Source organism: Nannobrachium achirus, assembly GCF_963921795.1.
Source record: "Nannobrachium achirus genome assembly, chromosome: 1".
Classification (NCBI taxonomy): Eukaryota; Metazoa; Chordata; class Actinopteri; order Myctophiformes; family Myctophidae; genus Nannobrachium; species Nannobrachium achirus.
In genome coordinates, this window is record NC_137810.1 from 70,551,371 (window position 1) to 70,575,138 (window position 23,768).

At 42.2% G+C, this 23,768-nt stretch overlaps 1 protein-coding gene across 1 annotated transcript in view; it reads left to right on the forward strand.

Moving 5' to 3' along the window:
- The window catches only part of LOC308289679 (uncharacterized protein), a gene marked incomplete at its 5' end in the record, with an annotated part of 57,231 nt that extends 33,848 nt beyond the window's left edge, over positions 1–23,383 (forward strand). The window contains 2 exons of the mRNA XM_080731419.1: positions 7,982–8,772; positions 22,833–23,383. Of these exons, the coding sequence (XP_080587545.1) occupies positions 7,982–8,772; positions 22,833–23,381 (1,340 nt within the window). The 3' untranslated portion in view covers positions 23,382–23,383. The remainder of the gene's footprint in view (positions 1–7,981; positions 8,773–22,832) is intronic.
- Positions 23,384–23,768: the final 385 nt, after the last annotated feature.

A 23,768-nucleotide genomic window follows, 5' to 3' on the forward strand; every position in this document is an offset into this window, starting at 1 on the left:
GCTCACGTTGTCTTGTGGATGCGACACGTTGTGAGCTTGCAGATCAGCTATTTTCGCCGTGCAACACACATAGGACAAAGTATAGGCTTGTGAGACGTAACGAGGAGGAGATTCACAGTGCAGCTGCCAGCTCCAGAGTGCAGAAAGCACCGCATATCAACGTTCAAGAGGAGCTGCGTGCAGTGCATTATTGGAGCATGTGAATGAAAAGAGAGAGGAGAGGACAGGCGACCGCGGAGGCGCGGACCGCCGCATGAACGGCCGACGAACGCCGACGAACGCCGTTCACGGGCGTCAGAATGACCGCGTTCGACAATATCGTTCATCAAGCGAAAACAATTACGTTCAGTTCACGTTCGCCCAAAATACGAACGTGTTCACGAACGATCGTTCTTTGAACGCGTTCGGGTACAACACTGTATGTGTGGCAAATTTCACGGTAATCGCAAGCTGCGTTGATGATTTGAAGCATTTTGTTCAAAAACGGAGCAATCCTGCAAACTTTGGAAGCTAATATTAGCCAATCAGGATGGAATATGAAATATCAGACGGATCGGACTTGATCACATGACTATAGAGATACTGTGTACCGATTTGCGTGATTTTTGGATAAAATCTCAAGGAGTAATATCCAAAAATGTGTTTTACATAAGTCGGTCCAAAGGTGGTGCTATAAAAGGCTGGTGTGAAAAATGCAGGGCAAAGGTTTATCCTTAGCCTCTAGGGAGTGCGCTTACAAAGTTTGAAACTAATCGGTGGAGTTATAGGTAAAACCACAAATCGGCCTGTTACAGCGCCACCAAAAATTAAGTGGCTTTTCTTCCTCGGCCTAGTGGGAACGTGTGTGTGCAATTTCATGATAATTGCACTTTGCGTTTGGGATTTGAGGCATTTTGTTCAAAACGGCTCAATCCTACAAACTTTGGAAGCCAATCTTAGCCAATCCGGATGGAATATGCAAAATCGGACAGATCTGTGTCGATCACATGACTGTCGAGATGCTGCCTACCGATTTGTAGGATTTTTTGACAAAATCTGTAAGAGTAGTGCACAGAAATGTGTTTTGTGAACATTGGCCACTAGGTGGCGCTAGAAAAGGCCCATTTGAAACATTTAGGGCAGAGGTTCTAGATTGGCATCCAGGGAATGTGTGTGCTCACTTTGGCAGCGACCGGGCCAACGGCGACTGAGATTAGCTGCACACAAACTGTGAGGACACACGGACGGACACACGGACGGACGGACGGACGGACGCACGGACGGACGGACGGACGGACGGACGAAGGAGAAAACATACTCTCCCCCAAGCCTTCGGCTGGTGGAGACAATTAACATGAAATCGAGCACACAGCTTCCCACTAAGCCGAGGAAGAAATGCCACTTCAAAATATTATTATTTGACAATCTAGCTAATTTGACCATTTCTTCCTTTTTTATAGTTTGTTGATTACTTTTGATGAAGTAATAAAGGTCTCTTCTTTTTTCAACTTTTTAACTTTTTTGGTAAGAAAAGGGTTACTTAATAGCCCAGCAGATGAATGGGTCATTTCATCAGAATCGTTCACTTTGATGCAAGCATGAAATTTAGCGCAAATACTCTCTAAGGGCCACTCTCATAGAAAAAGGCACTGGCCACTCAGAATTCCAAGATGGTGACCTTATTTTTCAAAATGGAAGCCACCTTTTCAGAGGAGATCTTGATATAATAAGAATAAGAATCGTTCACTTTGTGATACAAGGATAACATTTGGCACATTTACTCTGTAAGGGCCACTCTTATGGAAAAAGGCGCTGGCCACGCAAAATTCCAATATGGCAGCCCCCGAAATCCAAGATGTCTTTCCAAAAATCTTGTTTTTCCTTTATAACTCGAGTTGCATTCATTTTAAGACACATATATGTATTGAAGTTGAATATAAAGATGGATATTGCGGATGTTTTGGTACCAAGTACATGTCTGTATCTATTACGGTTCTTGAGATACAGCATATAGTCGGAGCAGATTAAAGGCAAATTTTGAAAAAAGGAACAAATGATTCAGTGGCCAGTGCCTTTTTTCATAAGAGTGGCCCTTACAGAGTAAATGTGCCAAATGTCATCCTTGTATAACAAAGTGAACGATTCTTATTCTTATTATATCAAGATCTCCTCTGAGAAGGTGGCTTCCATTTTGAAAAAAAAAGGGTCACCATCTTGGAATTTCGAGTGGCCAGCGCCTTTTCTATAAGAGTGGCCCTTAGAGAGTATTTGTACCAAATTTCATGCTTGCATTACAAATGAACGATTTGTATGAAATTAGCCATGAATCTGCTCTGAGTGTATGCTGTATCTCAAGAACAATAAGAGAGTGGCATTTTAATACATTTTACTGCTTTCCAGTGATATTTTATCACAATGTTTTTCCTGTTACTTCAACATGGAGTTTTACTCTCTTGTAAAATGCAATGTAACAATACAGAATCTATAACAAACAGACTCTTTCATTCACATGATCATTGTATGAATATTGTTGTGATTCCAGAAGTGTTGACCACAGAGCAGAGTCTCCAACACCCAGCTGTGTGTCTATGAAGAGTGACGCGTCTATGGGAATACCTCCTGTCTTCAGTGAACCTGGACCTCCACACACACAGTATGTCAATCCTCCTGAGCTTCTTAAACGGTAGCTTACTGTATGTGGTAGCCGCGGGTGAAAAGAAACACTCCCATTTCTAGTGATATTTTATCAGAGAACAAGAACACGATTCCTGGGCAGAATCTCCACTTTTGTCAACAAAAGTGCCCTCAGGACTCTTGCTGGGGCCCTCATTCAGTCCCACTTTGACTACGCTTGCACCTCATGGTACTCCAACATCAAAGAATCACTAAAGACTAAGCTCCAAACCTCCCAAAACAAACTGATTGGGCTACTTCTCGACCTGGGGACCATGACCCATGTTTCTCCCACACATTTTGCTAGCCTAAGATGGCTCTGTGTTGAAGACAGAGTTAAACCACTAAACATGGGAGTGACTTTAAAAATAGTCAACGCAAATCTGCCCTTCATCCCCTAAGTACCCGCATATCTGACCAAACATCTCCAAAAAGTTAGCGACACCCACAACCACTACACCAGAGGGAGTGCAGCAGCGCACACAATGTTCTGATAACACAAACAAATATGGGTAAATTCTCCTTCTACAACACTGCCACCCAGGTGTGGAATTCCTTGACTACCTCCCTTAAAACATGTAGCTCGCTGGCATCCTTCAAAACTGCCCTGAAAACTCACCTTTCAGGAGGCCAGAGAAGGCGGTAGTTATCACTTCTCCCATAGACAGGTGAAAACTCACCTTTCAGGAGGCCAGAGAAGGAGGTAGTTATCAATCACTTCTCCCATAGACAGGTGAAAACTCACCTTTCAGGAGGCCAGAGAAGGAGGTAGTTGTCGCTTCTCCCATAGACAGGTGCAAACTCACCTTTCAGGAGGCCAGAGAAGGAGGTAGTTGTCACTTCTCCCATAGACAGGTGAAAACTCACCTTTCAGGAGGCCAGAGAAGGAGGTAGTTATCACTTTTCCCATAGACAGGTGAAAACTCACCTTTCAGGAGGCCAGAGAAGGAGGTAGTTATCACTTCTCTCATAGACAGGTGAAAACTCACCTTTCAGGAGGCCAGAGGAGGAGGTAGTTATCACTCCTCCCATAGACAGGCCAGAAGTGAGCACCCCCACCTTTACCTTAGCCCCACCACCTTGTTTCCCCAATCCTGTACATATAGTGTTTTTATAACTGTGATATTATTGAATGTTATCTTTGCTTGCTATTCATTTTGTCCATGGATTAAATACTCAGGTCTTTCATCGTAAAAAAAGACCGTAAAAGGTCTTATTTGAGATGTTCCTTTTGGGCAGGGTGTTTAACTGTACTTGTACTGTACTACATTTCAATTGTATTGACTATACTTGTACTGTTCTCCATTTTTGTCTAATAAAATAATCAATCATAATGTTTTTCATGTTACTTCAACATGGAGTTTTACTCTCTTGTAAAATGCAATGTAACAATACAGAATCTATAACAAACAGACTCTTTCATTCACATGATCATTGTATGAATATTGTTGTGATTCCAGAAGTGTTGACCACAGAGCAGAGTCTCCAACACCCAGCTGTGTGTCTATGAAGAGTGACGCGTCTATGGGAATACCTCCTGTCTTCAGTGAACCTGGACCTCCACACACACAGTATGTCAATCCTCCTGAGCTTCTTAACATGTTAACACGTACAGAGCAATGAATGTGTTGAGCAAAACTACTCTGCCTGCTCATAACCTTCTGTAGTTTACCATGACTCTCTGGGAGTTTAAATGTCAGAGCAAGAAAGGAAACCTCAACCCTCTTTAGTATAGAGAGAAGCTGGTAGTTTACATACACACCTCTAGTATAGAGAGGAGCTGGTAGTTTACATAAACACCTGTCACCCGTGGTTTACTGGTTCCCAACCTTTTTAGCCCAAGACCCAAAAAGATAAATTAAACGTTTGCCCGGTAGTCCGGGACCAAGCTAGTGAAAATAGTGGATCTACAAGCGTGTGTAGTGCTGTGACCACAGTAACTACTACTTTATACTAATGATAATACAAATAATCTTCATTGTCCCCGAAGTGAAATTTGTCGCTGTCTTTTCAAAAAAAAAAAACAACACATAACACAACACAAACATATCACAATAACAGACCATCAGGTCCACACTGTACACAGAAAACCATCCTATCGACAGGGGCGGGGCAGTTTGTTTAGTGCAGTGATGACTGAGGAAACAAAACTAATGATAAACCAACCTTGTTCCACTTCAGGGTTCTGTATCTTCACCCTGATGGCATGAGGTGGAAGTAGAGATACAGAGGATGATCAGTGTTATTGATATAGTTATTGATACAGAGGATGATCAGTGTTATTGATATAGTTATTGATACAGAGGATGATCAGTGTTATTGATATAGTTATTGATACAGAGGATGATCAGCCTTAAGCCCATTTTCCACTGGCCCAACTCCACACCACTCCACACCACACCGCCCACTTGTGCCAGGTTTTCCAATACAAGGACCTGGGTAGAGCGGTGTGAAAGTGGTACTAAACAGGGTACTAAAAAGTATCCACTCTAGAGTAGGTTTCCAGTGGAAATAAGCCTAGTCTTTTCATGGATCTCCTTTTAGTAGACCTTGTACCAGTGAACTGTACCGTCATGAAACTGTACCTTTTCCTATGCAAACGTCTAATAAAGTCTTCAATCAATCAATCAATCAATCAAAGGTCTGAGCTAGGCCAAACAGGGCCAAACACTTCATAATGACTATAATCACTCACCGACTTTTCATTTAGACCACCAGGATATAGTTGTAATACATGATAATAGATTCTATTGTGTTATAACCACTATTATAATCTAGTATAGTGTATTTTAATTATCATAGTAATACACTAATACTTTATAATGTATTATAATCACAGTTATAATCCATTACAGTGCATTATAATTAGGATAGTTGTAATACAAATTTATATTGTATTATAATCACAGTTAAAAGGGTCAATTTGTTTCTTACCGATAGGGGTACTTTTTTGTAATGGAAAATGTAGATATATTTATGTGGTGCGGTGTGGTGTGGTGTAGTGTGGTGTGGTGTGGTGTGGTGTGGTGCTAAGACTGCAGTCGAAAAGGGGCTTTATTGATATAGTTATTGATACAGAGGATGATCAGTGTTATTGATATAGTTATTGATACAGAGGTTGATCAGTGTTATTGATATAGTTATTGATACAGAGGATGATCAGTGTCATTTAGTATTGAGTGCTAAGCGTGTGATGGTCTTATTGTTCATACATCTCTACTATCCAAAAGCACAAAAGGACAAGAATTGGGCAGAATACCAACAATAAGCCATGGAGAGTATAGGATATTGTTATAACAAACAGTTACAGACCAATAAACAAAAAGATAAATGTCTAAACCAGTCAAACAAAAAGTGCACAATAATATAAGGACATGACAGAGTGGACCCTGTTATTGTCTATTTATACCAACATCAAACAGTACAGAAACATCCATCAATCAGTGAAGAATGATTATGATAATGATTGTATTTATAAAGCATATTTCCAGACATCACAAAGTGCTTTACAGAGCAGGGTAAAAGAACAACATGATATGCATTTATTGACAATCTACAACAGGGGTGCCCAAAAGGTAGATGGTGATCTACAAGGGTTTGCAGGTAGACCACATGACATGCCTCTAAATATATATAATTACAATATAAAATATATGTCAATATGACATCAAGAAGGGCCTGTCAGCTGCCTTTATGGCTTCTAAAGTAGGCAAACCTCCAATGCAATATTTTGTTCAAGAGTCAGTAGCATTACAAAGAACCCCAAACTGTACCACTTCCATACGGAATGGGATGAAGACATTTTCCCCAGTATTTACCATTTATTTACCCTAAAATGTAACGCCAGTGCTGCTATTCCAAAGCCTCCCTCAGGCCCTCAGCTAAAACATTTTGGATGGGTAGATCATGTTGAGCAAGTCATTTTAAAAGTAGATCTCACGTCAAAAAAGTGTGGGCACCCCTGATCTACAACAAACGATCAGTGAATAAAAAGTAGGCACACATTTTAAAATAGACACATGCAGATATTAAAAACTAGAAATGGCAGGAAGAATTTGAGACAAGCTGTGCTGTGAGCAGGGGTGTTGCACCAAATCCTGGGCCCTGGGTTCAAGCATTCACTGTGGGCCCCCCATGAATGTTCTCAGGGGAGGGGTTTACCCCATTTAGACTGGGAACACATTATTACACATTATGTTGTGCTTTAACTATTGAAAAATAGCAGATCTACAGGTTCAAAGTGCGACACCGAGCACTGCCATCTTGTAGATCTTCTATTTTTGAAAAATCTTGAAAATGTGTGCAAGTCTTTGAATAGTTTCTATGTCAATGGTGCTCAAACTGTTTCATGTGAAGGACCTCCAAAATGATATGTATTTGGCCATGGACCCCACATCTCAAAATATTTAGCAAAAGAAGCAAAATTTGAGTTACAAATGTTCGCTTAAAAATACATGTATTCAAAGATTTGCACACATGTTTACAACTGTTCAAAATAAATCTACAAGCTTGCAGCGCTGCACTTGGTGCCGCGCTGTGAGCTATTTCTCAATAGCTAAAATAATTAAGGTCCCTCCATCTTGGGCCCTGGTAACTCAGTCCCACTGTCCCCCCCTTGTGACACCCCTGTCTGTGGGAGTCTCCAGGAGTCTCTTATCTGATGATCTGAGGCTGAACACAGGCTTGTAGGGTTCTAACATGTCAGAGATAGAACTGGGAGACTGTCTATTTACACATTTAAAAGTCATGAGTAAAGTCTTAAAATCTATTCTGGCACTAACAGGTAGCCTAACTAACAGTGGAGAGCAGATAAGATGGAGAATCTAATCCTAATAAAGTTCTTCATCTCCACAGAGAGAGGAAGAGGACTGAGCAGACGTCCAGATGTTCAGGAGAGACATTCACAACCACACCTGGACTGAAGACATCCAGTCAGACCAGCAATGGAAAAAGTAAGACTGGACACAATTTACAATAGGCTATTTAAATAGCACAAATTAAAAACAGAATAAAAATAGAAAAAACATTGTCAAATAGGGTAACATCTATCAACTCTGGACTAAAACAATTCAGATTAATATCTTTATTATCCCACGAGAGAAAACCAGTCGCCCAATTCAACATTATTATTTGATATTGGTTATGTTTCCCCTAATGTATGATATGATATTTAACACATTAATAATGTGTGTATACTTGTAAGAATGTAAAGTTATGAATGAAGCTGAATGTTTAAAATGTCTTCATTGTCTTCTCATAGCAGGTGTCAGTGTGCAGGAGGATTTAAAGGTTTATAAGATCACTTTGAACAGTCTGGATCGTGTGACAGACGTCACTGAAGTGCCCTCCCTCAACAGCATCTTCACAGCGCTCTACATCACAGTGGGAGAGAGTGAAGGGGTTAATAACCAACATGAGGTCTACCAGCTTGAGACGCTCTCCAAGAAGAACACCCTCCATGACCAACCAATCAACTGCTGTGACATCTTTAAGCCCCTCCTCCTTGGCAGAGAGACACCAATCAGAAGAGTTCTGACCAAGGGAGTCGCTGGCATTGGAAAAACCTTCTCTGTGCGTAAGGTCGCTCTGGACTGGGCAAAGGGTTTGGAAAATCAAGATGTCATTCTCCTGGTTCCCTTCTCATTCCGGGAGCTGAACTTGGTCAGAGATGAGCAGCACAGTCTTCTCTCACTGATCCATGTTTTCCATCCAACGTTGAAGAAGGTCACAGCAGAGCAGCTCGCTGTCTGGAAGGTTGGCTTCATCTTTGATGGTTTGGATGAAAGCAGGTTGTCCTTCAACTTCAACAATGACATCATCTCTGATGTCACAGTGACATCATCAGTGGACGGGCTGTTGACAAACCTCATCGAGGGGAATCTGCTCCCATTGGCTCTCATCTGGATAACCACCAGACCTGCAGCAGCCAATCAGATCCCTCCTGTATATGTTGACCTGGTGACAGAAGTACGAGGGTTCACCGATCCCCAGAAGGAGGAGTACTTCAGGAAGAGATTCAGTGATGAGGAGCTGGCCAGCAGAATCATCTCACACATGAAGACGTCAAAGAGCCTCCACATCATGTGTCACATCCCAGTCTTCTGTTGGATCAGCGCTACCGTTCTGGAGGACATGGTGAAGACAGACGAGACAGGACAGCTGCCCACAACCCTGACTGCCATGTGCTGCCACTTCCTGTTGGTCCAGACAAAGAGGAAGGAGCTGAAGTATGATGAGCCTCATGAGGGGGAAAGAAGAAACAAGAAAAGAAACAGAAAAGAGAGAGAGAATCAACAGAAGATGATGGAGACTGACAGGGATGTTCTTCTGAAGCTGGGCAGGCTGGCGTTTGAACATCTGGAGAAAGGCAGCATCATGTTCTACCAAGAAGACCTGGAAGAGTGTGGTCTGGATGTGAAAAACGCCTCACTGTACTCAGGAGTGTGCACAGAGATCTTCAAAAGAGAGGGCGTGCTCTTCCAGAGAGCAGTCTACTGCTTTGTTCATCTGATGATCCAGGAGTTCCTGGCTGCAGTCTACCTGTTCCACTGTTTCACACAGAAGAACATGGAGGTACTGAAGACATTCCTGGGACGTGACAAATATGAACGTGAATACACCAGTGACTCCTTGGAGGACTTCCTGTCCAGAGCCAACCGTAAAGCCATAAAGAGTAAGAATGGTCACCTGGACCTGTTTCTCCGCTTCCTTCATGGTCTCTCACTGCCGTCCAACCAGAGTCTGTTAGGAGGTCTACTGGTTCAGACACAGAACTGTCCAGAGAGCATCCAGAAAGCCATCAACAACCTGAAGAAGATGCATGAAAGCCTTGCCTCTCCTGACAGATTTATCAACATCTTCCACTGTTTGATGGAGATGAACGACCACTCAGTGCATCAGGAGATCCAACAGTACCTGAAGTCAGGGGACAGATCAAAGACAAAACTGTCTCCAACCCAGTGTTCAGCTCTGGCTCACATGCTGCAGATGTCAGAGGATGTTCTGGAGGAGTTGGACCTGGACAAATACAACACATCAGAGGAGGGCCGAAGCAGACTCATCCCAGCTGTGAGGAACAGCAGAAATGCTCGGTTAGTAGTCATGTGAATAGAAAACTTAGAACAGAAACAATGCACTGTACCTTCACAACACTACAATATAACTAAACATGATAACACGCACGTACGCACGCACGCATGTACGCACGCGCACACGCACACGCACACGCACACACACACACACACACACACACACACACACACACACACATACACACACACACGCGGGCTGGGTAGAATATTGGGTAGAGAGTGCTAGAATAAATTCAACGTTTCATTGATACAAACTGTGTGTGTGTGTGTGTGTGTGTGTGTGTGTGTGTGTGTGTGTGTGTGTGTGTGTGTGTGTGTGTGTGTGTGTGTGTGTGTGTGTGTGCATGCAAGCGTGTGTGTGCGTGTGTAGCACAAATAAAATATTTTCTTTCGGCCCACAACCTAGAGAAAGTAATCCATGCCCTTGTCTCGTCAAGGCTGGATTACTGCAACTCCCTTTACATAGGGGTTGCAAACTCCACCCTCTCCCGTCTTCAGCTCGTACAGAATGCTACTGACTGACTGGCACCTCTGGCCAGAGGCTTCTGAAAGTCAATCTAACAGCCAATCTAAGGCTAAAGGGTGACAGAGCTTTTTCTGTGGCTGGCCCAGCTCTCTGGAACAGCCTTCCATCCCACTTAAAACACACCTCTTCACCCTAGCATTTGAGCCCTAGACCCCTCCCTCCCTGTGCCTTTTATCTGTCATTGTTTTATATCTTAACCCTTGGATGCATGACCAACCAATACCTACACTCTTCCATGAGTGGGGTCAAAAATGACCCCAATTAAAATCAATGCGTTTTGCAATAAACTACTTTGCTCTCACACGTAACTCTGCCATACTTTTGCCTAGCAAAGTGATTTCAACTTTAAAACACTCACACGACTTGGGCCTTTTTTTCTGCCAATAGGGATGAGCTGTAATTGTTGAAGCCCCGCCCCCTCTGTCTACTAAACACGTGCAGCAGCTGTCACACTTTGCTGTCACACTTTGCTGTCACATGTAACTCTGGCCTACTTTTGCGTAGCAACGTGATTTCAACTTTAAAACGCTCACACGACTTGGCACTTCTTCCGGCCAATAGGGACAAGCTGTAATTGTTGAAGCCCCGCCCCCCTGTTTTCCTATTGGCTGGGCTTTAAACAGCCATAACTCCAGTTCGCAGCATGGTACCGTCTTGAAATTTGGTGCCTGGACTTAGACCACCATAGGGATGAGCTGCAATTGTTGAAGCCACGCCCCCTCTTTCCTCCTATTGGCTGGGCTTTAAACAGCCATAACTCCATTTTGCAGCATTGTACCGTCTCAAAACTTGCTGTCTGGACTTAGACAGCCAATATGGACGAGCTGTAATTGTTGAAGCCCCGCCCTCTATTATAAGTTTGTTGTTTCCACCCGCCCTGACGGTCGCTTCTCGCCCTTAGGGCGTCTTACTGGTAATAGTAGTAGTAATATAGTAGTAATAGTAGTAGTAATAGTAGTAGTAGTAGTAGTAGTAGTAATATTAGTAATAATAGTTGCGACCGTAGGTCGCAAGTTTAGTATGTGAACGGTCATAGCTTGTCCATATGTATGTATGTATCTCTGTCACGCCTGACACTGTGGTTCTATGGGTTTATTGCTCTGACATCATGCTCTGATGTCACTGTGATGTTTTTATGCCCATAGATGGAGATCCCTGTCTGTAGAACCAGCTACACAGATATGGGATGTCTTGGCCTTCTGTCTTGGCCATATATGGATTCTGTTAGTGCGGTATGTGGCCGATGTTGTCTCCATATATGGGTATTCCCATATAAAGTCCTGTTAGATATGGGCTTAATATTAATGACATCAGGGAACTCCATGTATGGGCATAAAAGGGATTCTGTTAGTGTATCATAGTGAAGCCAGAGCGTGAAGCCAGAGTGGCAAACCCATTCTGTTAGTGGTTCCCCTGACATCACAGTGACATCAGAGCATGATGTCAGAGCGACAAACCCATAGACCCACAGTATCAGGCGTGACAGAGATACATACATAGATACGGACAAGCTGTGACCGTTCACATACTAAACTTGCGATCTATTGTCGCAACTATTTTACTACTATTACTACTACTATTACACTATTACTACTACTATTACTACTTTTATTACTACTATTACTTACTACAATTACCAGTAAGACACCCTAAGGGCGAGAAGCGACCGTCAAGGCGGGTGGAAACAGACTTGTAAGAGGGTGCGGGGCTTCAACAATTACAGCTCGTCCATATTGGCTGTCTAAGTTCAGACACCAAGTTCCGAGACTGTACAATGCTGCAAACTGGAGTTATGGATGTTTAAAGCCCAGCCAATAGGAGGGAAGAGGGGGCGTGGCTTCAACAATTGCAGCTCATCCCTATGGTGGTCTAAGGCCAGACACCAAATTTCGAGACGGTACCATGCTGCAAACTGGAGTTATGGCTGTTTAAAGCCCAGCCAATAGGAAGACAGGGGGGCGGGGCTTCAACAATTACAGCTCGTCCCTATTGGTCGGAAAAAGTGCCAAGTCGTGTGAGCATTTTAAAGTTGAAATCACGTTGCTACGCAAAAGTATGCCAGAGTTACGTGTGACAGCAAAGTGTGACAGCAAAGTGTGACAGCAAAGTGTGACAGCAAAGTGTGACAGCTGCTGCACGCGTTTAGAAGACAGAGGGGGCGTGGCTTCAACAATTACAGCTCGTCCCTATTGGCTAAAAGGCCCAAGTCGTGTGAGTGTTTTAAAGTTGAAATCACTTTGCTAGGCAAAAGTATGGCAGAGTTATGTGTGAGAGCAAAGTAGTTTATTGCAAAACGCATTGATTTTAATTGGGGTCATTTTTGACCCCACTCATGGAAGAGTGGGGTAGTGATACAAAAACTGCAATTTCTTAAAATTAATGAAAGGAATGATAAAAATGCAAATGGCCTCATGTCACAAACATGTTTTATGAGGAATACCTGGAATATGAAAATATTTAAACTTTTAATTTTAAAGATATTAAAGAATAACAACCCCTGGGGTCGTTTTTGACCCCACTCATGCATCCTAGGGTTAAATGTTTTGTTTTTATAGCTGTACTTACAAGGTTTTAAATGTTTACAAATGTTTCTATTGTTTTTGCTTTGTATTGTTTTTGTTTTTACTGCGTTCTCATGATGTACAGCACTTTGGTCAACCTGGTTGTTTTTAAATCTGCTTTATAAATAAATGGACTTGACTGTGTGTGTGTGTGTGTGTGTGTGTGTGTGTGTGTGTGTGTGTGTGTGTGTGTGTGTGTGTGTGTGTGTGTGTGTGTGTGTGTGTGGTCTGATTGACCACCTCTAATTACAGACTTGTTGGCTTTGGTCGTCGCCTCCGGAAGCAACACATGGAAGTTGTGTCTTCAGCTCTCAGTTCTAATCCATCCCATCTGAGACACCTGGACTTAAGTTACAACGAGCTGGACCTGGATCTACTGGATCTACTCTGTGCTGCACTGAAAAGTCCTCATTGTAGACTGGAGACTCTACGGTGAGATTAATTTACAATCATTATTTCCATCAGTGATTTATCATGTGATTATAATATGAATATTGTGGCATGAATAAGGTTGATATCATAGTAACACACATTGACTGGGATAATGAGGAGGTACAGTAACTACAGTATGTACATGTTCACTAAATTCACTCAAACCACTCAAAGACTGTCTGTCTGTATCAGTGTATAACAAAAATCCAAGTAGCAATACCACAATGCAGCTCTGTTACTTGTAAAAGTAATAAATACACTTTATTACCAACTACTCATTATGCAGAATGCCCCCTTTTTATGTTTTCAAAATTTGTCGAAATAAAAAAGTGTATAATAGGTGATAAAATAGGTAATTTATGTATATTGCAATAATCTAAATCAGATCTGAAGTAAATGGTTACTAAAGTTTTCAAATAATTAATGTTGACAGTATTTGCCTCTTAGATGTAGTGCAGTAGAAGTATAAAATATATAAAGTTGACATAATCAAGTAAAGTAAATAAAGTAAAGTAAACTTGTACTTAAGTACAGAAGTTGAGTAAATGTACTTAGTTCCATTCCACCACTGGTCTGTATGGTCTCTTTCTCCAGCAGATGTCCTTCCTGTGTCTGTGACATCAGCAGTTATCAGCTTCACTTGTCTTAAACTGTCCATCAATTGACCTTTGACCTGTTAGGTCTTATGTGTATAATGAAGCAATAAGCCACAAGAGGCATGTGGTTACCCAGTATTTTATAACGTCTGAAAGGCGTGGTGAGACACGCTTGGTGTTTTTACAAGCCCCGTCCAGAGGCACTCAGTTACCTTCCTATGTGTGTGGGCGGTGCTTAGAAGCCCCGCGCGGCAGGATTTGAGAGAAAATCAAGCACTCCTTCACAACACTGTGGAAAGAAATAACGCACATGGGTTTGATATAAACTGATTCAAAGTGTGGATTATTGTGTAATTTAGACACTGGTTTAATCAGAAACCAGCCTATCAGAATCAAGTATTGGAACTAAACATTGTATAAACTCTGTTTTCAGTCACTTTGCTGGATCTTCTGTTTTCATCCTGTTGCTGTTTCCTGTCTGTTGGGAGATTAAGTAAAGATTATTTAGTTCATGTTACTCAGTCTGGTTTTCTACTCTAAAACACAGACAGTCCATCCGGACCAGGTCCTTTAATAGGTGGTTGTAAGCAGGTTCTCAGAATAATGTATTTTATAGCAGACAATCAAACATTGTGTGTTTTATTTGTCATTTAGACTGATGAACTGCTGGTTGTCAGAGAGAAGCTGTGAAGTTCTGGCCTCAGCTCTCAGATCTAATCCTTCTCATTTGAGAGAATTAGACTTGAACTTCAACGTGTTGCCGGTGTCTGGACTGAAGAACTTCTCTGGACTGGAGTCTCTGCAGTGAGTAGACTTGGACTGTGTCCATGTTGGTTAGTGCAGTGATTCCCTTGTTTCATGTTCCAATGGCATAACGTCTATTGTGCTAGTCTGCCCCAACAATCCCCTCCTCCCACCCCATTTATACAGTCATGCACCTGCTGAAGATTCATGTTTATGTGTATAATCTGTTGCAGTAAAATATCCAGGCAAAATACGCAAAATAAGCTGGGCTTGCATGCTTTCATTAATTAACCCTGCATTTTTACACATAAAGTTTATAAAGTCATCACCTCACCCGTTGTTCACGTTCACACAGAAGCAAAACTGCTGTGAAAAAAACAGTGCTCCTGTGTGTGTTTGCGTGCGTGCGTGCGTACATGCGTGCGTGTGTGCTCGTGTGTGTGTGTGTGTGTGTGTGTGTGTGTGTGCGCGCACCGACTCTGTGCAGGGCAGAAGATATAATCTCTTCCCTTGCTCAATACAACGTAATCTCTATATTATCTGCTCCGTTAAAATTCAAATAATGACAATTTAAATTAATACTACTTGATGCAACATTTATTGCACTCCTTGTAAACTGAGCTTTGCCACGTTCATAAAGTTATACTACAGTAGCCTAGTAAGGAAAGGGTGAGTCACCTTTTCAATCACCTTTTCTAATCAAAACACATATTTTTCTTTTGCAAGATCCCACAATTTTAGCAAATTCCCGTCATTTCACTAGTAGCAGAAACACTGTAGTGTCAGGTAGTGGAGGCGTTGTGTTAGACAGTCAGACATTGATGCATTGTTGTTCTACTTCCTACAGAGTGAAACATGGAGGAGAATTCTGGAATTCTAATCCTAATCCTCAACTCCTCTCAAGATGTGAGTATCTGTCTGTCTGTCTGTCTGTCTGTCTGTCTGTCTGTCTGTCTGTATTTGTATACAGTGTTTTATCCTCTGTTGGCCCCTCCCTCCCTGGATGCTGTCCTGAAAGCTCTTCAGTAGAGCTTCCAGTGAATGCAGGAGGTTTCTCTGCTCTTGGCCTGGTCCTTCACACCAGCTGATGCTTGTTTACAAAACACTCCCTCTACCTGACACACCTTCTGCAATGTTCAACCCTCCTTCTGCCACACATTCTGCTTAATGTCCCCCAAACACACTGGCCCTCTTTTATCAACGTGGTGCAGATCAAAATGTTGGCGTACACCGACATTTAGGCAAGTCTCTCCATTTATCATTTCAATGTGACTTTGATGTTGGTGTAGGGCGGGATCAAATCTCACATCAAGTTCAGAGGTGGTGTAGGATTCATCTTACACCTCTTATTCCATTGTAGACATGCAGGGCAGCATTGTCTAACTATCTGACAGACAATGGACACATGTATTCACTTGGAAATGCATATCTAACACACTAATAAATAATCCTGTGAAAATATAACATTTTATAAAAATATATAACCAGCTACATCATGGACATGTACGCTGATTTTATTTCCAAGTTACAATGACAAGCAATCAAAATCTAGCGATATGGAAGCAATCTACATTAAGTGCTTTAACACTAACAGTCTATTGGCAGATCTGGCTCAGAACAAGCATAGATACGAACGCATGCGAGAGTATTTTCGGGAACTGTGAGCCTCCAATTTATAGTGACGTGAATCCTTTATTAAGGATAAAACCTGAAGGTCCAAATCTGGCTGTGCCCAGCCCAGTGCACACTGTGGATGATTTATTTGAGGGTCCACGGCCCACCGGTGAGATGGCCAGCCAGTGCGGAATACCGGTACATGATTGCTATAGTTTAAGCACCCAAACGTGCCCAAACATAACCGTGGGGTCTCTCAATGTATACAGTAGCTACTGTACATGCTGGAGTTAATGATGAAACCCGACGCTCCACCTGTGCCCACAGCGCACCATCTTCCCCGTGGGCGCCGTGGATTTATTTATGCCACCTGGAGATCACTCAACACCAGCCAGCCTTCATCCATCAATGCTTAGAGCCTCATTCATTCTTCAACCACTGCATTCAGATGACCTTTAGTTTCCAGGATATCTGTCATTAATGTGGCGAGCTGTGAGATCATGGCCATGGGGAATTATTGCTTGTAACCAAATGAACGCGCACGGATATGGTTTAAATTAATATCCCAAAGTATTCATGGCAGTGACTTGTGTCATTCATGTCGGCTGCAGTGCTATAGCCTCCTTGTCAAAGATTGTAGCGTTGGTTAATCCCACATTCCCACTGTCAAAGACTGCTGTGTAAACCAAAATGCTGCTGTTCCAAGCCCAGTTGTGTGTGTGTGTGTGTGTGTGTGTGTGTGTGTGTGTGTGTGTGTGTGTGTGTGTGTGTGTGTGTGTGTGTGTGTGTGTGTGTCTGTGTGTCTGTGTGAGAGTGTGTGTTTGAGCTTAAAAATTCAGCCCGAGCCCTGTTGTTAGGACGTATTCCACTTGTTCTGGCCGTAAAGTCGGGGCCGTCCGCCGCCACCTACCTGTAGACCCCCCCACCTACCTGTAGACCCCCACCACCTACCTGTAGACCCCCCCACTACCTGTAGACCCCCCCACTACCTGTAGACCCCCCCACCTACCTGTAGACCCCCCCACCTACCTGTAGACCCCCCCACCTACCGGTAGACCCCCCCACTACCTGTAGACCCCCCCACCTACCTGTAGACCCCCCCCACCTACCTGTAGACCCCCCCACCTACCTGTAGACCCCCCCCACCTACCGGCGGACCCCCGCCACCTACCTGTAGACCCCCGCCACCCACCGGCAGACCCCGCCACCTACCGGCGGACCCCCGCCACCTACCTGTAGACCCCCGCCACCTACCGGCAGACCCCCCCCACCTACCGGCAGACCCCCACCACCTACCGGCAGACCCCCGCCACCTACCTGTGGACCCCCACCTACCTGTGGACCCCCGCCACCTACCTGTGGACCCCCACCACCTACCTGTGGACCCCCGCCACCTACCTGTGGACCCCCACCACCTACCTGTGGACCCCCGCCACCTACCTGTGGACCCCCACCACCTACCTGTGGACCCCCACCACCTACCTGTGGACCCCCACCACCTACCTGTGGACCCCCGCCACCTACCTGTAGACCCCCGCCACCTAGCAGCAGACACTGCAGCCCAATAAAAAGGCCGTAACTCGGGCACCCCGGCGGACCCTCGCGGACCCCATTAGGGAGTCTTAAGCTGGTTGCACACTGCTGCGTTTTTCGTTGCAAAATGCGTTTTTCAGGGCAAGGAGAGAGAGAGAGATAGAGAGAGCAAGGGACCGAGTGGTGCGCGAAACGGGCGTCAGTGTGCAAACGTGACTGACATAACGTGAGGTTGATTTTTTTATTCACGCGCTCCGAAATTCACCCCGATATTCGGCCCGAAAAACGCAGCACTGTGCAACCTGCTTTACTGGTAGATCTGCTATTTTCAGAGCGCAACACCCGAGCAGAATCAAACATAAAATGACTTGTCTTTTAGTTCTACTGGATCTCGTCTCCACTAGTCCCTCCCTAACATTTTAGTCTACTTTTATTTATTTTTACAAAATTGTCAGTAAATTCAGTCTTAGTCATATTATCTTAAATGTGTGTTTAGTTTTTATTTAGTTTCACACAGTGACAAAAGTTGACAAACATTTTTCGTCATAGTTTTAGTTGACAAAATCAACACTAATAGCCTATCAATCATAATAAAAATACCCGATCTACAAGCTATTTTTAATGAAAAAAACTACATGGGGCATAATAATTCATAACTAGAAAAGAAAATTTCGAAGAAATTTTAAGTGTGCCTGCAGCTCGCTAAGTGTGTGCAACCTTGTATGTGTTAACATTAGCATCTTTGTTAGCATTAGCATTTGTTAGCATTAGCATGTGTTAGCATTAGCAATATGGTTTCTTGTTTTTAAGAAATAGGCTCCTCCCACAAGTTCCGCAAGGCGATTACGTTGTCCCGTCGCTCCCGAGATCGTTTGTGTTTCGTTTTGAGAGGGTCGTTCCCCCTGAAAAACTTGTTTTGGCATGAAACGGTTACGTTTTGCGCGTTTGTGGTGCCCCCTATGGGTCGAAGTGGAAATGCTTTTGGATATATGTTCAGTATAGCGCCCCCCACTTGTGGTTAAAATTTGGTGTTGACTGGATGTTTCGTTTGTGATTTATGGCTACTTCTTACAAAACGGGCTCCTCCCGCTAACTTTGGAACCCTGTTACAGAAGAACGGTATGGACTATCAAAATATCGTTTAAATATGTTTATCGCATGAGTGCATAGATCGTGTGTATCGATTTTTGTGACATTTGGAGAAAATATGTAGGAAAAGGAGCAAAAAGTGTGTTTTGAAGAAAATTCAAAATGGCGGAAAATCTATCCTGACGCAAATGGGCGTGGCCTATATGAGGAGATGCGTCATGACCCAAGGAATCCAGGGAAAAAGGAATTTTAATTTTCCGACCCACGGTTCAAGAGTTACAGGCCGAAAGGTAAAGTGGACTGTTATAGCGCCACCATGAGGCCAACTGACGAAATTATTTTTCATTTAATCCTTGATATCATTATAAATCTCCTCTCCAAGTTTTGAAACTGTAGCCCCTATGGTTTGCGAGAAAAAAAATATTGAATGTGAGTTTTTGCGATTCCCATTATAAGTCAATGGGTAAAATTAATTCACTAATAAATTAATATCAATTAAACGATACAAATTTTCTCTTAGAAAAGTAATAGCACACCATTCCCGGCCGAGCCGCACGTTTTGATGTATATATTGCGGTGGTGGCGTAAATCGTGCAGCAGTTATTACGGCTCCAAATTTGTGGGATCATTATTATTAATTAACTAGAAAAGAAAATTTCTAAGAAATTTTAAGTGTGCCTGCAGCTCGCTAAGTCTGTGCAACCTTGTGTAGCGGTTGGTGTTAGCATTAGCGTTATTAACATTAGCATTTTTTGCATAAGCTTTAACATTATTGTTCTTCATATGACACCACCCCTGTACGACAAACGGTTCACGAGAAAACGGGTCACTTCCTGTTTGGTGAGGGGCACTTCCTGTTTGGCGAAATAGGCCCCAATTAAGGTCATGGACGATTAATGAATTAAAGCTGCAAGCAGCGATGACCGGGCCCTCGTAGCTCTACCCACGTCACAAGGCCAGCAGCCAATCAGAAACCAAACAGGAAGTCAGCCATTTCGACTAATTAGTGGTGTTTTGGCGCATTTTTGACCGTTATCACGGGTCGCACTTTAACGACAGTTTTTTGAGAAAAAATTGTTTTGTGAGAAAAAAAAAGTTTTTTGAGAAAAAAAAAAGTTTTTTGAGGAAAAAGAAAAAAAATTGAGAAAAAAAAAATTTGAGAAAAAAAAAATTTGAGAAAAAAAAAATTTGAGTAAAAAAAATTTTTTTGAGAAAAAAAAAATTTGAGAAAAAAATTTTGAGAAAAAAAATATTTTGAGAAAAAACAATTTGAGAAAAAACAATTTGAGAAAAAAAAGAATTTTGAGAAAAAAAAAATTTTGAGAAAAAAAAATTGAGGAAAAGAAATTGAGAAAAAAAAATTGAGAAAAAAAAAATTGAGAAAAAAAAATTTGAGAAAAAAAAATTTGAGAAAAAAAAATTTGAGAAAAAAAAAATTTTGAGAAAAAAAAAATTTGAGAAAAAAAAAATTTTGAGAAAAAAAAATTTTGAGAAAAAAAAAAATTTGAGAAAAAAAAATTGAGAAAAAAAAATTGAGAAAAAAAATGTTTTTGAGAAAAAAAAATTTTGAGAAAAAAAAAATTTGAGAAAAAAAATGTTTTTGAGAAAAAAAAAAAAAAATTGAGAAAAAAAAAATGTATGACACCAGCCGCGAGTCTGTACGACAAACGGTTCATGAGTTATAGAGGCACTTCCTGTTTGGTGAAGGGCACTTCCTGTTATAGAGGGGGCGGGGCTTAATCAATTACAGCTCATCCCTATTGGCTGGAAAAAGACCAAAGTTGTGTGTGCATTTTAAAGTTTAAATCACGTTGCTAGGCAAAAGTATGGCAGAGTTATTTGGCGCCAAAGTTTCTGGTTTTTTTTCGGAGTCCCCCATTCAAAGTCAATGGAGTTTTTGGGCGTCGTTTTTTGCGAATTACGTCGCAATGGTAACGCGGATCGGAAAGAAAAGTAATAGCACACCATTCCCGGCCGAGCCGCACGTTTTGATGTATATATTGCGGTGGTGGCGTAAATCGTGCGGCAGTTATTACGGCTCCAAATTTGTGGGATCATTATTAATTAAGTATGGGGGAGTACAATAAGTGTTCTGCTATTGCATAGCAGGCACACTTAATTAAGTGTGCCTGCTATGCAATAGCAAAACACTTATTGTAATCCGCCATACTTAAGTCATTAATTAAGTCATTAAGTCTTTCGCCACGAATTTCTGCACGTAATAACTGCCGCACAATTTACGCCACCGCCGCAATATATACATCAAAACGTGCGGCTCGGCCGGGAATGGTGTGCTATTACTTTTCTTTCCGATCCGCGTTACCATTGCGACGTAATTCGCAAAAAACGACGCCCAAAAACCCCATTGACTTAGAATGGGGGAAATTTCGGCACGTAATAACTGCCGCAAGATTTACGCCACCTCCGCAATATATACATCAAAACGTGCGGCTCGGCCGGGAATGGTGTGCTATTACTTTTCTTTCCGATCCGCGTTACCATGGCAACGTAATTCGTAAAAAACTACGCGCAAAAACCCTCATTGACTTTGAATGGGGGACCCAGAAAACCCAGAAACTTTGGCGCCACATAACTCTGCCATAATTTTGCCTAGCAACGTGATTTAAACTTTAAAATGCACACACAACTTTGGTCTTTTCCGGCCAATAGGGATGAGCTGTAATTGATTAAGCCCCGCCCCCTCTGTATTCCTATTGGCTGGGTTTTAAACAGCCACTACTCCAGTTCACAGCATGGTACCGTCTTGAAACTTGGTGTCTGGACTTAAACGGCCAATAGGGACTTATTACTTAAGCCCAGCCCCCTCTTAAGCCCCGCCCCTATCTTCCTATTGGCTTAGCTTTAAACAGCTTTATCTCCAGTTTGCAGCATGGTACCGTCTCGAAACTCGATGTGTGTACTTACATGGCAAATAGGAACTATCTGTAAATGCTTAAGCCCCGCCCCCTCTGCCTTCCTATTGGCTGGGCTTTAAACAGCCATGTCTCCACTTCCCAACACGTTACTGGTCACAAACTCGGTGGGTGGTCCCACAGTCCCAACGGCTAACCGCTAATGCTAATGCTAATGCTAATGCTAATGCTAACAAATGCTAATGCTAACACATGCTAATGCTAACACATGCTAATGCTAACAAATGCTAATGCTAAAAATGCTAATGCTAATGCTAACACATGCTAATGCTAACAAATGCTAATGCTAAAAAATGCTAATGCTAACATATGCTAATGCTAACGAATGCTAATGTTAGCAAATGCTAATGCTAATGTTAATTCTAACAAATGCTAATGCTAACACATGCTAATGCTAACATATGCTAATGCTAACAAATGCTAATGCTAATACATGCTAATGCTAACAAATGCTAATGCTAATGCTAACAAATACTAATGCTAACACATATGCTAATGCTAACACATGATAATGCTATGCTAACATATGCAGATGCTAACACATGCTAATGCTAAAAATGCTAATGCTAATGCTAACAAATGCTAATGCTAACAAATGCCTAATGTTTAAAGGAAAACAAATCTATGATAATGCTAATGCTAAAAAAATATTAATGTTAAAGCTAATGATAAAAATGCTGATGTAAAACTGCTTTACAAGGTTGCACACACTTAGCAAGCTGCAGGCACACTTAAAATTTCTTGGAAATTTTCTTTTCTAGTAAATGTTTTCTCTTCCTACAAATGTAGTGGAGTTAAAAGTACAATATGTGTCTTTGAAATGTAGTGAAAGTCACAAGTATCCAGTAATACAAATACTCTTTAACTACACAACATTAACTTATTGTGTACTCAGTTACTGTAAACCAATCTCTCTCTCTCTCTCTCTCTCTCTCTCTCTCTCTCTCTCTGTCTCTCTCTCTCTCTCTCTCTCTCTCTCTGAATATTTTAATACCTTTTAAATATTAAATATTTGTAATGTTTCCTGTCTTGTTCTCTCATCAGACTTCCATCGTCTCACACTGGATCCAAACACAGCGAGCAGAACACTCTGTCTGTCTGAGAGCAACAGGAAGGTGACTCGGCCAGAGGGGGAGGAGCTTCAGTCATACCCTGATCATCAGGACAGATTTGATGATAAGTGTTATCAGGTTCTGTGTACAGAGGGTCTGACTGGACGCTGTTACTGGGAGGTAGAGACGAGTGGAGAGGTTAGGATTGGAGTGGCTTACAGAGGAATCAGCAGGAGAGGAGAGGGTCCTAATGGACTTGGGAACAATGATCTGTCCTGGAGTCTGCGCTGTTGGGGAGGCGGAGGCATTTACTGGGTCTCTCACAATAGTAGGACCACTGTCCTCCCTGTTGATTCCTCTAGGCGCTCCAACAGAGTAGCAGTGTATGTAGACCATGCTGCTGGGACTCTGTCCTTCTATGACGTGTCGTCTGACTCACTGAAACACCTTTATACCTTCCAGTCCACATTCACTGAACCACTCTACCCTGGGTTTAGGCTTCCTTATGACTACTCCTCCTCCTCCTACTCCTCAGTGTGTCTTTGTGAGGACAGATAATGTCTCTGATGAGTTGACATCAACCAATATGGTTGTTATGGATGTGTGTTTGAACACAGGAAGCATTTTGGACATCCAAGGTTTCCAGCCAACAGCAACATAGTTTATGTATATATTTATATTTTATATGTCTACAGTACAGTCAATACTGCAACATAGAAATACTCTGATAAAAGTAAAAGTCCAGAATTCCAAGTAAAAGTGCAAAAGTATTGGCATCAAAATGTACTTAAAGTTGTGTTGATTTCACCGACTAAAAATATGATGAAAAATGTCTGTCGACTTCCTTTTTTCACTGACTAAATAAAAGCTGAACAAACACTGAGCTATGATGACTAAAACTAAGACTAAATATAGAATTGTCAATTTCGTAAAATGTCAGGGAGG